We start from the raw sequence: 18837 nt of genomic DNA, 5'->3' as shown, positions 1-18837 counted from the left end.
AATTTTCAACCGAGTATGCTTAGTAAAATGTGTATACTATATTGACAAAAATAATTCATTAAATCAAATAACGTAAAACAAAAAAAAAACTTGTACGCACGACTTGTGTAGTAATACACGGTTGTCCAGGGATAGGATGTCCGTAAGGATGTTGACCGCTGTATGACCCCGGCGGGTAAGGTCCGCTTGGGTAAAGCTGTTGCGGTGGGTTCACAGGCTGATATTGGGGGTAGAACTGAGGCTGCCCCTTCGGTTCTTCCTGGGGCTGACCATGTTGATAAAATGGCGACGTCCCTTGCTGAAGTCCGGGAGGAGTTTGTGTGTCATTATGCAAACCCGGTTGAGTCGTGAAGCCCGTCGATTGAACACCAGGATATACCGGTTGCAGGGAAGTGTGAAGATGGATACCCTTTGCCGCTTTCATCGTAAGGTGGCGGCGGTTGACCCGACGGAACACCTTGAATGATATAAGAATATAAGGATGGTTGGCATTTCTATCAAGTTTGGTATCGAAAAATATCTACAATTATTTACTAAGTAGTGATAGCGTATATAAATAATTACTAAGCAGTGTGTTTGGCAACAATAATATCAAGAAGTTTGCATATCAAGTGCATTAATTTAATCAAAACTTATCTACAAAGATTGCTTATGTTTTGCTAAAGAATGTTAGTCCTAGTTATGGTTGATTTATACAATTATCTAGTGTGAAGTCATAGTGTTGGAGTGTCAAAATGTTTACTTAGAACCATATCGACGGAATGTTTCTTCAGAGCGTCAATGACGTATTACACACTGGCGGTATTCGGGGTGATTAAAATTAAGTCGTGCCCATCCGTCAATCAACATAGAATGACTAAAGCACGTGATCAACGAGAAACTTGTAAAACAAATACACGAAATATTGGGAACGCTATTGGACGCCAAGCTTGACACGTGCAACTCGAGCGTGTTTAGGAACTAGGTATAGCCGTGTTTTCTAACATAGTGGATGCTATAACTGCTCATGTAATAATTCACACATTCTGTGGCATGACAAACAAATCATAACAAAAATATAATTATTATTGAGGAGGCGTTCTTTAGTTGTGGTGTGAATTTTTAAATTGTTCACGTGCTAGAAATGACGTATAGAACCAATGGGGATATTCACCAACAGAAAATTAATTTTATATTTAAATATAAATATTGATTTTGCACACTGAATTTAACTTAGACCAAATAGTTGAACGTTGTATATGAGGCCGAAAAAAATTACGAAACGATCGAAATCTTAAGATTGTGACATATATATGCTGTTTTATCGTAAAGAAGGCATATGCTGCTTTTGTTTGCACCCTTACAAATAATCAATGGATTTGTTTGTGTGTTGTTTTTTTGTTTGCCAAAACGTATTAAATTTAAAAAAGGTTGTCAATGCAAATTTCAAATAAATGTTAAAATAATGGGTTAGTTTGAATGATCATTTTATGAAAATTACGGCTTATAAATAACTGAAATATATATCTTCAAGTAAAGTTGATTTACGAATTGCTCAATTTCGCGATTCGATACACAACAACCACACATCTTTATCTTGCTTTTCTGCTGAAAATCCCTCACAAAGTTATTATTTTATTTGGTTGCGTATCTAGTAGAGATTATATAAGACACAGACAAACCATCGCTTTTTGCTGATTAAACTTGCCTAAATAAGCGTTTTCCCTTCATTTTCGTTATGATACTTAACAAAAAAATTGTTAAGTCAAGAAAACAATCAAACAAATAGGAATTGACGTCACGACGTTAAAACGTCGAAACAGCAGCGACGTCAAAAACAGAACAAAATTAAACAAATAACTTGATTGTGCAAAACCCTGTAATGATAATCATGATAATGAAAATAAACATTGAAAATTATGTCAATAATAACAACTATTATAACAATAATACTTCCATCAATAAAATAATCCTAGCTACAATTATTATAAAAATATAACTGTATATAAACTACTAAACAAACAACACTTAAAAATATACATAATAATAATTATTTATAAAAATAACAGCATCAATAACATAAACAATTATAATAACAATATAATTTATATTCAAACATGATAGTGATAATAATCAAATAATAAGAATAGTTATTATTATTATCATTTCAATATTACCACCATGTACCACTATAATTATCATTCCTTTTGTAAGTATGATGTAAATATCCATATAATGATAAAAACACGTATACAACTTAATAATTATTAATAGAAGAAGACGAAGAAGTAAAAGGGAAGAAAAGAAGAAGAAGATCGACAACAAAATCAATAATAATGATAATAAACATGAAATTATCATCAACAATATAATCACAACTATGATTATTACAAAAATAAACATATCTTTACCTAACAAATATATCATTTTAAATATAAATTAATAAAAATGATATAAATAACAATAATATTAATTAAGTTTGAAAAACAAAATAAATATTTTTTTCTAACAATCAGTTGAACTCACTCATCTTAAGCGCCATGAATCGCAAATGTATTACATCCCATTGCCAGCGAACACTCCAATAATTCCCAGAAGTCGTTACGAAAAAAGCGAGGAGTCATTCTATGTATCGACCGTAATGAGGCAAGAGATGTTTCTCGGCAGAAGGAATGTACCAGACCAGACATGATAACATAGATTTAACAAGATACAAAATGCTCTTTTTTGCGGACAATATATTCAACACATGTTCATGTTCCAAGTTACTGTTTGTATTTCATATAAAAAGACATCGTTGCGGATAATGAAAAGGGAGTATATTGTGTCTTAGAAAAATAAAAAAGAGCATTTTTTATCTCTTTCAATCAATGTTAACGTACATCATCTAGCGCTGAATTTTTTATATTTTAATAAGGAAAACCGATTGTTTATGGATTAACTTTTTTTACGGAATATTTTTAGAAATATTTAATGAGAATGTATGTTACTTTAAGAGTCAAAAGTCTGTGTTATTGTTTGGCAGGGAGAGAGGTCCCAGGTTAGAGAGAAGTTAATTTTTACTTCATATTTTTCTGTTGGCAGGGGATGGTAACCTTAAACAAAACCTATAATAGACTAGATTGACCTTTAAAATCGAATAACAGTAAACACAACAGTAACACTGAAATAAAAGCATTCTTAATAATAAAAAACCTTCGCAATATGCGGTTTATGTGCAACTTTTTTCTCCAGAGGTCAGATGTATGGTAAATGGTGAACACAAACATTATTGATATTGCTGTAATCAATGATTCAATTTATTTAAACAAGTTGACACGTTTACAGATAGAGAGATCTATGACGGAAGTGTCAAATCTTTGGTTAATGAGGTTTCCACCTGTATTCTTATACATGTATCGCTTGACATACTGTACTGACATACCAACAAAATTTTAATACTGAATCGTTTCCCACTTTTTTAACAAATGATTCCTTTATTCATTTTTCAAATAGTGATAAGTATCTCGATTTATGTTTTGTTTTCAGTTCCAATTTTGATCTCTGGAGAAAACAAAATATTGCACATCAGCCTCACATGGCAAAGTTTCATAAACATTTGACTGAACTGTTAATCTAAAGTACCAGCAAATCAGAAGCATAAATCTGTCATCACTTAACATAACGTTTACGGGATAAAGGTATTTTATCATATCACACATCATGTTGATTTTTTTTAACGTAACCATTGTTCAATTAATAGTCCAATTATGTTAATCATGAATCCGTCACATCAGTCTTAAAATTTGCTAAAACAACAAGTTTTAGCGGAATTTTGGTGATATTCTTGACCAGACACGACTCGTTTACAATTGCGCAAGTCGTCTCGCCTGTTATTGTTCACTTCATAAGCTTTGCAGCATTCTCGACCGTGTTAAGCGCGATCGATAAATAGATTCTCTTAGTTGGCTGTAAACACTGCTCAAAAAAATGTGTTGCGAAATTCAACAGGGATGTATTTCATAGTTGTGTTTTTCCTTGTTGATGTTTTGTTGTTGTTTTGATTTGTGATTTTGTATCAGGTTAAGCTTATCTGAGGACTACACATCGCTATGAGTGCAGCAGAACAAGGTAATTGCATGTGTTTAAAATCGAGCAATTATGCAATGTTTTTTTATTAGTTTAGCTGGAATATTGGTAAATGAATAGTAGAGTAAAATACAGGGGCGGTTATATGATTTCGGTCAGGGCGGTGCGTAAAGTCGATCATGGTAAATAGTATATGTAAGCTTGTTATCATTCAGTTTAAATTTGTGAGTGTGTGGGCTGGGGGGGGTATAGACGAAGATTGTGCTAAAGTAAGGTTATTTACAACTAAATGGCATCCTAAATGGCGATCATTTGAAAATGTAGGATACAGTGATGTCTGTGGTTTGTAAAGAAACTTCACAGGAATAGTCTTAGGGTAACAGTCAATATAAACGGACTCCCAAAGCCTTTGATAATTGTTGCTATGGCGGCATCAGATTACGCCAGAGGCTGTCGAAATTTGATTTATAGCATCAAGAAATTATTGGATGATTACGGTTTCAGTTATGTCTTTAGCAGCTGTCATGATATTCATCTTATTTGTTTTATCTGATTCCAGAATTATAGATTCATATAAACACAATTGTTACCATACGCTAAAAGAAAGTTCAATGTTAGACATTTATAGAACATTAAGTCAAATCTTTAATATGAGTATTACCTAAACTTAGTTCCGAAATATTAAAGATTTTATTTATGCCGATTAAGATTATGTGTTCACCTCCTCGTATACAGACTGGTAGATATCATGGAAACAATATTACTTAACAAGAAAGATTTCATTCTGTATGTATTTGTTCAACACTTGATAATATAAGAAAGAAATACATAAAAAATATTACTAGAATAATTCATCTGTTACTAAGTATGCACAATGACTACAATAACAAAATAGATCTGAACTAATACAACTTTGTTTATTTTTTAAGGAATCGTTGAGTATCAGATCGCATTTGTTCAATCGTATAACGTTATTTACGAATTGCTCATCCTCTGTACTTTAATATACATTTGTTTTGTATATATATTCATGTTTTGACACGTGTTTTCTGCGAATAAACATGTTTACGTATATCAATACCATCTACATGTGATGTTGATGATTTACATTGTGCAAGTCAAATAAATGTCTGTCTGTTGGTCGGTCATTTGTAGGTCCCTGGCGATAAAAAAAATAGATTTGCGAATTAATGTTTTAACATCTTCTCTACAACTAGCACGGGCAGAGCTTTAATTTTTGAGAGGTAATACCGCCTAAAGGTCTTATTCACTTTTGTTCAAATAATGCCCCTGAAGTCAAATCTGACCCGTTCAGGGGCCTCATGATTTATATAGACAAATATAGTAAATAACTTTTAAAATCTTATATGCAAAAACACGGGTCAGGGTTTCAATATTGAGTGTGTCACATCGTATCCTATTCTACTACAGCGTTCAAAGAATGCCCCGGTGGTCACAAATGGCCGTGTCCTGCGGGTTACTTGTTTTCTGTACATGTATAAAGTAGGCGCTTAAACTTTCTTTCTCTTAAACTGAAATGCTGAGAGGTTTGGTATTTGTCTTTCAACATTTTTTTTTTTGGTAATCAACTAAGTTTGTACGAATAAAGCATCCAGTGTCAAAACTGACCACGTTAAGGGACGCACGATTTACATAGATTTAACAAGAAAATGACTTAAAAAGTCGTCTCTGGAACCACGTGTGTCATGAGTTGAATATTTGGTGGTTAACATCTTATGGCGAATTATTACAAAGGTTGATCAAAGAATTATATTAGAGTCAAAACTAACCACGCCCAAGTGGTAACATGATTTGCATAGACTCGTATCTATAACTTGAAAAAGTATATTCGTTGAAGTCGCAAGGTTTGTGTTTAAAGTTTTGTTGCGGGACATTGTAAGGTGGCCATCTTCTTTGCCTAGATAAAAGCCACAGAATAACAAAAACATAACATCTGCTCATAACAGTAAAGATTCTACATGTCTCCAGTGAGCGACCTATATCACTCAAGCCCTTTGTTAAGGTCACTGCCTTTTTATTTGTTCATAATGGCAAAGACATATGTGTTGATAGTAACGTCCTAAATTTTATGAGCCAAATATTTATCTATGGATAGTCTCATGTAAAAGTATTTGTGGTTATTATAAAATCGACCGAGTTCATAATAAAATATTCTTATATTCCTGAGCAACATTTTTGTGGGTCACACAGGTCTTATGTCACTGAGCAACATATGTTTGTTGTAGAAACCATATTGCAGATTTCGGTATGAAAAGAGGACTACGTTTTTTATACGACAGTTCGGCTACATCAGGAGAGCAACAGCCATCGGATTCATTTGCTTGTAAAACATGGACCAGGCCCGTAGGGATTCAGCCGCCCGCCATAATGTTAAATTATCGAAATGGAATATTTTTAATGAACTTGAAAGTTATTGTATGTAGCATCTTCATTATAATATGTTGTGGACTTTAAAGCAGTGAATTGAAATCGAGTTGTTTACGTGTTGCTACTTACCGAATTACTCATCATGATTAAAAAAATCGGTCACTAAACAAAATTAAGAAAAAGCTCTATGACAGTCCAGACGTAAAAAGGAAGTCTTTTTTATGAAACTTGGTCATAACTTTTGTTCTAATGATACCTCGACCGAGTTATGGTTCCGGTCAGTTACGACAGGAAAGTTTTCCATAATCGGCATGAGCGATTTTTTCTCCAATTCGGAAAAGTACCGGTACTGTGCCAATGGAAAAAAAAGAGCGCGAAAATCTTTCAAATTGGGCGAATTTAGGTCATGAAAACTTCAGATTGGGAAACAACGGTCCTTGATATCTAATATCACAAACCCATCTAAATTTTCTTTTACGTGAATTTTGCTGCACTGGTATGTTTGATGGCTCATTTAATTTGCACCCTTGTAAAAAATGAACTTTAAGAACAACGAACTTTCATTAAACTTATTAATTTGGGAAATTTGCTAATGGGCATTCGGAAAGTGCCTTTTACGGGTACTTTTAAAAGAAGGAAAACAATCGTTGGGCTTATTTAAACCACGGTCCCTATTCACAACTACCGATTCCTTAACCTTAGTCTTAAAATGAAGATTTCAGAGTTGAGACTAAAATGGACGTTTACACCTTCCATTACACAATTTTGATTTCGAAAAGTTCGTACATGGCATAAGCACACTTTTTAGCATGCACATATTTAAACTCAGAATTTTTATATTGTCTATGTCTTTTCTGTATTATTAAGTCTAAGAATAGGTAGGTTAAAGAGGCCTAATGGTAGAACATTTGTTTAAGGTAGTGCACCTCTAATGATTTCCCGCGATTTCTTCGAAGGTTGAAGAGCCTACTATTAGGTGCCGTAGCCTAGTGGTTAAGGCGATAGACTAGAATTCTTTTGGGATATTCCCGCGCAGGTTCGAATCCTGCCGACGACGTATACTTTTTTGCGACGCGTTTTATTTATTTTCTAACGTAATTTGATTTAATATGGCATATAAGCTATATTTATTGTTAAATATGTTGCAATTTTTATGCACATTTTTCAATTATTAAAATTAAAACAACGTTATGGCGAAATTGGGTGATTTACTGTTGAAAATACGAGCCATGCATGTTGCATTTTTATTTTTATTTCAAAAAGTAAACGGTAAATCTGTCTAGTTCTTGGTATTTTTGCTGTATATAGTGTTTCTATAAAAACTAAGTTTAAAATATGACTTAAATGATACTATTTTGAATTTTATGACACTTTGTTTTTAACCGACCCAATTTTTACTTGGCTGAAATCACTTACATTTCATGGTGCTCTTCCATAGATAAAAATTTGTAAAAAATAAATGTCTGTAAAAGAATACTTATTTCATCTTGTTTAAACTTTAAACACCTTTACAGCATCTGTACACACCAACTGCATGCCCATATTTGGAAATTTGAATGAATTATGGAACTTTTATATACCCCAGGGGTGAAAATAAACTGGACAAAAGCCGAGCGTGGGGGTGGTTTTGAAAAAATCGGTATATTTTTTTAAAAAGCATGGAAAGCCTACCTACAAATTTGCATGTAGTTCAGTGAAATGATGCTGATTAAGAAAATGATTAATTAGATTATATTTGGATATGTGCCCATTAGAGGTGCACTACCTTAAATGTTATCTTAGCCGAGTTCAAAAATGGTTCGGTCCGTTTAAAACATGACCTCTAGGATGCAATGCAGGTTACTCAACAGTCTTAAAGGGGCCTTTTCACAGATTTTGGCATGTTTTAAAGTTTGTCATTAAATGCTTTATATTTATAAATGTAAACATTGGATATAAAAAGCTCCAGTAAAAAATCAAGAATAACATTTTTTTTAAAGTACAAAGGTGACCCTTGGCAGGGCTCGAACCACTGACCTATGGAGTACTTGAGTAAAATGTCTACGACTTAGACCACTCGTTCCTCCTTCTGGATACAATGTCAGATGTATTTTATACTTTATATACGCAATCCTCGTAGGTTTACAAAATAAAACGACAACAACAGAACTCTACAAATTATTAATTCGTTTCGCGTTGCAACGCTTTATAATTTTCGGGTTCTTAAATCGTCAAATGATGCAATTAATAGATATGTTAGAGCATGGTAAATGTTTCGTATTACTGTTTCCTTTCAAATATCATAACTAAAACGAAAATTTGCAAATATGAAACAACTTTTTTCAGATTTGTCAATTTACCCAAACGTGAAAACGCCACTTTAAGGACGTATTTATTTCTTATCTTTAATTTAAGCATTTGTCCAACTTTCTTTTCGGCCTTGTGGTTCAAGTTGGTAAGAGCAAAAGAAATGCTGAACAGTTTTAAATTTCCGACTAGATATGGATTCATATTAGTTTTACAATGGCTAACCTTTTAACTCTAACCACATGGTGTAGTGTTTAGTGCAAAGTGTTTGTAGCTGACCACGTCGGACGTGCGTTGTGCGTCGTGGGTCTTTTGTCGTATACTTTTAGCTTGTTATTGCACTAGATATATTTTTTAATAACTCTTGATGGAACTTGCTCAAAATGTTTATTTCGAAAATATTCAAGTTAATTTCAAATTATGACTATGTGTATCTGTAAACTAGATCATCAGTTAAAATGTATTACTATAGTCGTGTCACTCTAGAATACATATGTATGACTTAATCCTGATGAAACTCTGTCATAATGCTTATTTTTTACTTACAAAATATAGGCTAAAATTAAAAACTGGGTCATACGCGTCTAAAACGTGATCGATAGGTCAAATATTATGAAAACCTTGCTATTTAAGTAAAGGCCTCATTAATAACTCAATCTTAATGAAACGTAGTCAAAATGTTTTATCTTGACAATATCCAAGCCGAGTTCCATCCTGTGTCCCTTTATAACCAAAACAAGGTCACAAGATTTAAAAGTCGTAGATAAACCTTGTCTCCCATTCAGAGGTTATATGACTGAATGACTTCATCTTGTTTAAATAATTTTATCCACTTTTCATTTATGACTCAACCTTGATGAAAATTGGTCATTATAGTTATCTTTAAATTATATATACGCTGAGCTTTAGCACAAGAGCGCCCTTACAATAGGTAACAAGGAAAAATCTTAGGAAACCTTGCTATCGCCGCCAAATCCACATGTATCACGCAACTTGGTCGTAATGTTTATAGTGACCACATATAGGCTAAATATTAATCTGGGTTAGATGACTCGTAAAATTAGGTCTTAATCGGAAATCTTTGAAAAAACTTTTGATAACTATTGAGAACAACTTTATGACTCGGTCTTGATAAAACCTGGTCAGAATGTTTATCCTGACACTATATAAGCCGAGTTAGATTATGGGTCACGAATTATTAAAAACAGGATCACCATATCAATGTTTTGTAAGAACATTGTTACCACACGAAATGCCACATGTGTAAAACTTGGTAAGAATCTTAACAACATCTAGGGAAAGCTCAAATCTGGATATTGTGGGTCCAAAAACTTGCATATTGATTTCTTAGAAACCCCTTTGTTACCAGTCACACATTATGCCTCAATGGATATGAAACGTTATTTAGGCTCAGTTTAAATTAAGATCTACTATTTCCGGAAACTATGTCAACAAGTCAAATGTAGACAATCGGTTTTCCGGGACTCAGGAAAATGCTTCTTTTTTGCGATAGTTACTCAGAAAGTTTTCTTCGTGTGAGCATAATCCTGCTTCGTTGTTAACATTTTTTCAAGTTCGTTGTTGCGTTTTTGATCAGGTGTCCGCTTTGCGATTGGGAGGTCACGGGTTCAATCTCAAAAGATACAAAGTACTGGTATAAGGCACAAGAAACGGGCTCCAGAGCGTCTCTATAAGCCTGATGCAATCGAGCTAAACTAAGTACGTTTAAACTCATATTTCTTTCGTTTATTTACTTTGAATACGCCTGATGGTATATATATTGGTTATATTACTTCTGGATCGACGGACCTTTATCAAACTTAGCTATTGCAAATCAATATATTTGACTGGTCGTCTCCAGATAACTTCTGCAGATATATTGTACAGCTGAAAATATAGACTTCAAAAGACAATCTAAGTAAATGTGAAGATGCATTGCTATTCGCTGTTTGAAATTTCTCTATTAATCAATACTAGCATACGCAAACTAGAATCGCTCGCATGATAGCGTTCCTGGGCTTGTTTTTATATATTAATAGTATTACTCGATGTTTTATCTATATGCGTATGTCAAAAAAGAGGTGTGATGAATATATGCGCAATTAAAGACATTGAACTCGGAAGAGAGACGCGGGGCAATCAGGCTTTATTCTTTTTGAAAGCAACGTTCATAGTCTTAAGGTAGTGCACCTCTAATGGGCACATATCCAAATATAATCTAATTAATTATTTTCTTAATCAGCATCATTTCACTGAACTACATGCAAATTTGTAGGTAGGCTTTCCATGCTTTTTAAAAAAATATACCGATTTTTTCAAAACCACCCCCACGCTCGGCTTTTGTCCAGTTTATTTTCACCCCTGGGGTATATAAAAGTTCCATAATTCATTCAAATTTCCAAATATGGGCATGCAGTTGGTGTGTACAGATGCTGTAAAGGTGTTTAAAGTTTAAACAAGATGAAATAAGTATTCTTTTACAGACATTTATTTTTTACAAATTTTTATTTATGGAAGAGCACCATGAAATGTAAGTGATTTCAGCAAAGTAAAAATTGGGTCGGTTAAAAACAAAGTGTCATAAAATTCAAAATAGTATCATTTAAGTCATATTTTAAACTTAGTTTTTATAGAAACACTATATACAGCAAAAATACCAAGAACTAGACAGATTTACCGTTTACTTTTTGAAATAAAAATAAAAATGCAACATGCATGGTTCGTATTTTTAACAGTAAATCACCCAATTTCGCCATAACGTTGTTTTAATTTTAATAATTGAAAAATGTGCATAAAAATTGCAACATATTTAACAATAAATATAGCTTATATGCCATATTAAATCAAATTACGTTTGAAAATAAATAAAACGCGTCGCAAAAAAGTATACGTCGTCGGCAGGATTCGAACCTGCGCGGGAATATCCCAAAAGATTTCTAGTCTATCGCCTTAACCACTAGGCTACGGCACTTGGCTCTTCAACCTTCGAAGAAATCGCGGGAAATCATTAGAGGTGCACTACCTTAAATAGATCGTGTCAATCCAATAAAAACGCTGCGTATTTAGACTTACATCTTACTATTAATAATAATATGATTAAAACTAGTTTATACGACAAACGGGACGACTTAAACTTGAAATTGTGAATTTTCCGTTCCTAGATGGTAACATCCCTAAAGGTCCATCCTATGGTATTTACATTTCGCAGATGGTACGTTATGCCAGAGCAGATTTTAATGATCGTAATCTTATATTAACGAAGAAATTGCTAAAACAAGTTTTTTTTGTATCATAACCTAAGAAGTAAATTCGCTAAATTTCACTCAAAGTATGGTGATTTAATTTCAAAATATAATGTTTCTTTAAATGGCATTTAACTAATGGAATTTCCCATCCATCATTTATGGAGATGTTTTGAAGCGTGTTCGCAAATTAAAATATGTTAAAAAAATGTTTATATTAAACATTTCAATTTAATTAACTCGTTTTTATCAAAAGGATATGATGCTAACGTACTTAAAAACACGTGCTTGTTGGTATTCGATTCACTATATCTTTCTTCTCTTAAAACTTGGAATCATTAAAGTGATATTATCGGCATTTTTCACTGTTGAACAAAATTGTGTCTTTGTGTCGTATGAACAAATCTGCATGAAAACTACATTTAGACTCACATCGTACATCAAATCATTTCTGTCGTCAGTTGTCAAAACACCTATATAGTATTTGATTCCCATAATGTCTCTTTAATGGAATTACCATTTTTATACGTTTGATTCTTAATATTTAATCACCTAAGCTTGTTTTATTAGTAATTCAATTTTACAGTACCGCCCTTTAATATTTTTATTTTTATTTTACAGTACTTCCCCTGGATTTTGTTCACGTCATCGTGTCTTCGCTTGTCAATTACGTCATAAGATACTCTTGCTCTGTTTCTGGCTACATTGATTTGTGTGACGTCATACGACCAACTTTCACAGTTGTAATAAACATGCATGGGTCATTGGGCTTAAAGCGTTCAATTTTCATTTTATTTTCTCTCTGACAGGCGGTTCTTGTTTGATTTATTTTTTAGCAGTCACATAAACAACTAAACAATGTTACATGGAATTTTTACACCCATTTTTGCTGCTTCTTCTTGTATTTGCGCGATGATGATCTTAAATATTAACTTTATGATGCTAAATTCCTAAATCTTTTTCTATAAAGAAGGAATGTAGTTTACACTTGTTCGTAGTATTATTTCATCGTTCCTCAAAAAGTTGTAGCTCTGTTGCTCTGGTCTCTTTCCTACCATTGAGTAACTAAAAATGGTTATTAAATTGAATGCGTTTTAATTCCCTTTTATCATTGTTTAATTTGAGTTACAATGCTATGAGGTTAAATTTTAATTACACTTAAATGTATCTTGAATATTGCTGGGCCAAGTATGAGGTTGAGCGCTCTTAAACCGGTTTAAACCCCCAATGCTTTGCATTGACCGTTCCCAGGCGGTGACCCCAGCTTTATTCATTTATGTGTTATGTATGTTGTTTTGTATTGTGCTGTTTTGTGCTGCTTTGTACTGCTTTGGCTATTGGTCACTTGCCTTAAATAAAGGACCAACTAAGTGTGTATAATGAGAATTCAGTACTGCCTAGCAGCTGGAGTTTCATTTCTTTATATTCATAGAAAATGCTAAAATGATTGTATTTTTAAAAGATTACGATGTATAGTTCACGCTTGAATATGACGTTATTGTAAGTATCTAATGTTACCTGGAACATGTAACCGGTATATATGCTAGTATTGTCTATGATACCGAAATTGACGGACACGACATTTTTCATGCTTTTTCCAGATATTTTATTATTCCCTCCGCCACCATCGTACGAGGAGTGCCGTAAAGGTTACCCACCACGCCATTCCAACGACCCAGATCCGTCTGTGTATCCGGGCATTCAACACACAGCTCCACAGTGGCCAACATGTGGCCAATCTATGGGGTACGAGGCTCAGCCGGGTTATCAAGCTGGGTTCCAACCTCTGCTCGGGTGCCAGCAAGGTGCGCCCCCGTTCTTTTACCAAGATCAGCCTTGTTACCCAACGCCACATTCGTACACAGACAGACCTTACCCTCAGGGGTCACACAGTGGTCAGCAGCCTTACGGACAGCATATTCCTGGACAGCAATATACTATAACAGAAGTTGTGAGTAATTGGTTGGTGTTGTATTTATGATTTAAGTCAATTTATAGTGCGACAATTTTAATAGGACTTACATAGTTCTTATTTGAGATGAGTTGTCATATATAAGTGTTCATATGCTGTAAACAGTTGAGCAGTAGAGTTTTGTTTGTTTTGTGGATAAAACGCAATTTCATTCGTACATCATGTTTGTATGACAAATGTCACTGCATGCATCGCTAACCAGATACCGGGTAGTTTAAGGTAGCGCAACTGTAATGATTTCCCGCGATTTCTTTGAAGATTAAAGAGCCTTTTTACATGTTTACCTATGGATATCTAATTTAAGCATGTACTAGTGTGAAGTTGTCGAGGCCGAGTGTTTAAGGCGATAAACTAGAAATCTTTTTGGATCTTTCCGCGCAGGTTCGAATCCTGCCGACAACGCATACTTTCTGCGACGTGTAATATTTCTTTTCTAACTTAATTTGATTTACAATAGCATATAAGCTGTGTTTATTGTTAAATAGCAGTCCGGTTTTCCATCAATAACACAAAAATTGCAATAAAAACCTGTATAAACCAAGCTTAACATCGAAGTACACAATTTTCATATTATCACTAGCGCCATGCGCTCGCGAAAATATTGCAATTTTCTCACTTCTCATTGAAATAAATGTTTCATATTCACTCAAAATAAACACATTTATCTAACATAAGGAAACTTCTTTATAATATGTGTTATTAATGGAAGAGTTTGTCATAGTAGATAGTACATATATATTTGCTTGAATTGTGAACATGTTTGTACTTCAGCGTCTGTCGATATAGCCTCTTCAGTTACAGTTAATAGAATCAGATATGATTGTATGCTAAAAGAATTACTTTGGATAGCTTAATAACCCTGCTTTCATTCATACTCATTAGTTGAACATGAAATATGTTGCAATTTTTATGCACATTCTTCATTTTTGTAAATTTAAACAACGTTATGGCTAAACTAGGTGATTGATTGCTGAAAATAAGATTCATGCATGTTGCAGTTTTATTTTTATTTCAAAAAGAAAACGGTAAATCTGTCTATTTCTTGGTATCTTTGCGGTATAGAGTGTATCTATAAAAACTAAGTTCAAAATATTACTTAATGATACTATTTTGAATTTTATGAAACTTTGTTTTAACCAACCCAATTTCTACTTCGCTGAAACCACTTACATTTCATGGCGCTCTTCCATAAATAACAAGTTATAAAAAATAAATACATTCATCTTGTTTAAAATTTAAACACCTTCACTGCATCTGTACACACCAACTGCATGTCCATATTTGGAAATCTGGATGAATTATGGAACTTTCATATACCCCAGGGGCGCAAATAAACTGGACAAAAGCCGAGCGTGAGGGTGGTTTTGAAACAAAATCAGTATTTTTTTAAAGCATGGAAAGCCTACCTAAAAATGTGCATGTAGTTCAGTGAAATGATGCTAATTAAGAAAATAATAAATAAGTTTATATTTGGAAAGATGCCCATTACAGGTGCGCTACCTTAATATATTTTTCATATTTACTATATTGCATTTATAGTAGTAACATTTAAAACCGACCCCATTATCGTTTCAATAAATCATGATTCTTACGACACTAGGGCACTTAACAATATGTGTAGTATTATATTCACGCGTCACTTGCTGACGCTCATTTCTGATGATACTGTCACTATCTTTCTAATCAAATAACCGATCATCTTCGCAAGAAAGTAAGGGCAAGCTAGAGCAACATCATGCATGTACAAACATAGTATGTTGTGTTTATTTGTTACGGGTTGCTTTGCATTTCAAGGTATGGAAGAGTTGAACAATCCCATATAGGGTGGTAAAACAAAGAGTCGTCTAAACGTAGCTTTCATATCTTCTTATCCGCATGTAACAATGCAAGCCAGCGTATTGATTTGTATGCTTCAATTGTAATTATTCGTCACGTCTAAACATTTCGTGTTTCATACCATATCATTTCTAATTGAATGCTACACATGCGAGCTGTTGTTTCAGGTCATCACACAGCCTGTTCAGTGGCCAGGGAATGAGGTTACCATAAATCCACCACGCGACTACATGGCTCTCGCCATCCTGGCAACCATTTGCGTTTGTCCGATTGGGTTTGTCGCCATCTTCCACGCGTCGTCCGTAAGACCAGTGTTTATTTGCTATTGCTAACAGAAGCAGTTAAAATGTTGTTTACTCATGGTTTTGAAGACGATTAGCGAAAAGATCATATTAAATGACAAATAATAGTTCGTTATGGCTGATGTTGTGTCATTGACATTTATTTATGTTGTAAAACACATCTGTTAATTAATAAGACATTTGATGACAAGATAAGATGTTTTTCTCACCTGGCCACCATGAACTTTGTCAGATCAGTTTTTGTTCGTCATCCCTGTGTCTGTTGGAATCTTCGTTTAAACGACTTGCCAGCCTTAGTTTTACGAAATTTAACATGGTTGCCCATCTTTTAGATCTGTTCCACTCGTTCCACGGTTGACCTGGTTTATATTTATGTTTACAGTACATTGAATATAAAACCGTTTCCTCAGAAACTGTATGGACAATCGGTGTACTTTTTGTTCTGGATTTTTGTATTGTGTAACACCGATGAAGTACTTACCTAAACTCTATGCGTGTTATAATTTCTTAAATACCATCCTTTAAATATTTAAATTAATAATATTCTTTGAGAGTCATTACTTTTCAACCAACAGGCAAACGAGTGTGCGAAGAAAGGTGACATGAGGAATGCAAAGATATATGCTGATACCGCTAAACGACTGATCATTGCAAGTTTCGTACTTGTGGGAATCGCCATCATACTCGGCATTGTTGTGCGCGTCCTTCGTGGCTAGTAGTCATTGAAACTCAGTGTCCGTACAATATTCTGAACAACATGATATAAGCGGAGGCCTATCGGCCCCATTACAACAACAAATTGTGTGACCGCAATCTCCGGCTGCGTGCGTGGCACTGTCCAGTTACTCACGTGAAAACAAAATATACATTTTAAACCTGTCAACTGTAACGTGTGCAAATTCTGCCGGGAAAGTGTGCAAAATCACCTGGCAAAATGTAACGACGTTATATGACGCATGTAACAGACCTCAGCCCGCCATTTGCGTGGGCTTATGCAACCATCAATGAACCACATGCCTACCCAAGACATTACAAATCAGCGAAACGAGCAATGGGCCATTACTTGGTGCGTTCTTCTCGTCTAGTTAGACGTTGGTGTCTGTTTGTATATCTATTTTGGTAGAGACTGTACTGAACTTGATGCAAAACAAACATAAATTAATACTATCCTTAGTAATATATCTTAGGCACAATGTGACATTCGGGAAGGCAATCTTTACTGAAAAAAAAACACATTTGGACAACATTTTCCACCTGAACTGGATTTTTTCTAAAAGTAACTTTCTTTTAACTAAAAACAGCATATAAGCGGTAGTGTTATTCCTGATTATCCTGTGCGGACTTAACTATTCGTCAAAGTGATTGCTATGTTAACTTAAATTAATTAATTTCATATTGTTAACATTTAGGATATGTGATTTAAGTTTGTATTTTTTTCTCATTTCGGATAGTGAAGTTGTATCTCAGGCATGTAAACATACGGGTTGATATTACTTTGGTTGCTTACCATTATTTAATTGGCAGAAGCTTGTACAGATTTAATTGCGGCCTTTTTTAGATTAGTATGATGTGATGAGCAAAGGTCAAGTCAAAGCTATAAGTCAATCCTCCCATATCGGACATTCAACCCAAGCACATTGTAGCATAACGTTGTCAAGCATTAAGATAGTTGAAGTGATTAGCAAGCTTCCTTTCCTCAATCAAAAGCTTAGGTTTATACATCACATATACCGGATAGTAGTGTGCTAAAATATATTATGTCGACATTATGCATAAAATGCAACCAATAAAGCATATGCGTTTATATAAATTTTGACGTGTCTATTTTACTGGTTCTGTTGACCTCTGCCTAGAGGCCTTGTGAGTTTAGTGAGTTTACGAAATTCTGATAGAAAATGCAATACATTTTCAAATGTATATCAGTATAGCTTAGTGAGCATTTTGTTATCTTTGTCAGTCTATTAGTTATAACGTTCAGTGAAAGAAACAATCATAACGATACAATCGAGTTGGTTGTACATGAAACTATTATATCAAAACAACGTTCAAAGATATTCATAATAATGAGACTTATAACGACAGTATGCTTTGCAATTAAGCTTGCATGTTATTACAAATCATTTCTATTATTGTGACAGTATTATGGAGTGCATGGTGGGTGATCATTTACAATCTTGACATGTGTACTTACTATTAATCAATCAAGTCCGAATTTTTAATACTATTTTATTTTTTCTTATTGAAATGCGGTAATAACAATTAATTGTGCAACAAACTCAAAATGGTAATTGTTCTTGTGTATGTCATTTCAACACCTCATCGCTTTGATGCTTCTTACTGTGTATAGTTAGTCAGATACGTGGTAAAAGCTAAATAATGCATTTTACTATCTCATTTACTAGGATACTAACTTCTTTGTACTAACATTCGATTTCATTTCATTTAAAAAACTATAATATTATTATAACACATATGAGACTGTTATAAAAACATAACCCCAATAAAAAATATGACCACACGGTGTATTTACGTCAATGCGACTGCTAAATCAATGTGTTGTGTCAGATAAATTCCTTATACAAATTAAAATGAAAAACCTTACCATGTCTACGTCCGAAAATTTAACCTGAGGGGTTGCACTGCAATTCACTCGTCATGTTTCAAGTTGTGTAACATCCACATAAACAATGCCGCCGACGACGCCGACAAGAACACTCACCACGTCGACAATGACGTCTACGACGATTATTGCAACGATAACAAT

At 33.9% G+C, this 18837-nt stretch overlaps 1 protein-coding gene across 1 annotated transcript; it reads left to right on the top strand.

The window, feature by feature from the left end:
• The first annotated feature begins 3914 nt into the window (after positions 1 to 3914).
• Positions 3915 to 18631, top strand: LOC127876119 (interferon-induced transmembrane protein 3-like). The gene is made up of 4 exons (XM_052421063.1): positions 3915 to 4089; positions 13565 to 13914; positions 15939 to 16073; positions 16649 to 18631. The coding sequence occupies exons 1-4, from the start codon at positions 4071 to 4073 to the stop codon at positions 16787 to 16789; spliced, it is 645 nt and encodes a 214-aa protein (XP_052277023.1). The 5' UTR covers positions 3915 to 4070; the 3' UTR covers positions 16790 to 18631.
• The last annotated feature ends 206 nt before the right edge of the window (positions 18632 to 18837 follow it).

The sequence above is a fragment of the Dreissena polymorpha genome, chromosome 4 (genome assembly GCF_020536995.1).
Source record: "Dreissena polymorpha isolate Duluth1 chromosome 4, UMN_Dpol_1.0, whole genome shotgun sequence".
Classification (NCBI taxonomy): Eukaryota; Metazoa; Mollusca; class Bivalvia; order Myida; family Dreissenidae; genus Dreissena; species Dreissena polymorpha.
Note: the sequence above shows the minus strand (reverse complement) of the source record. Positions and strands in the feature narration are given on the sequence as shown.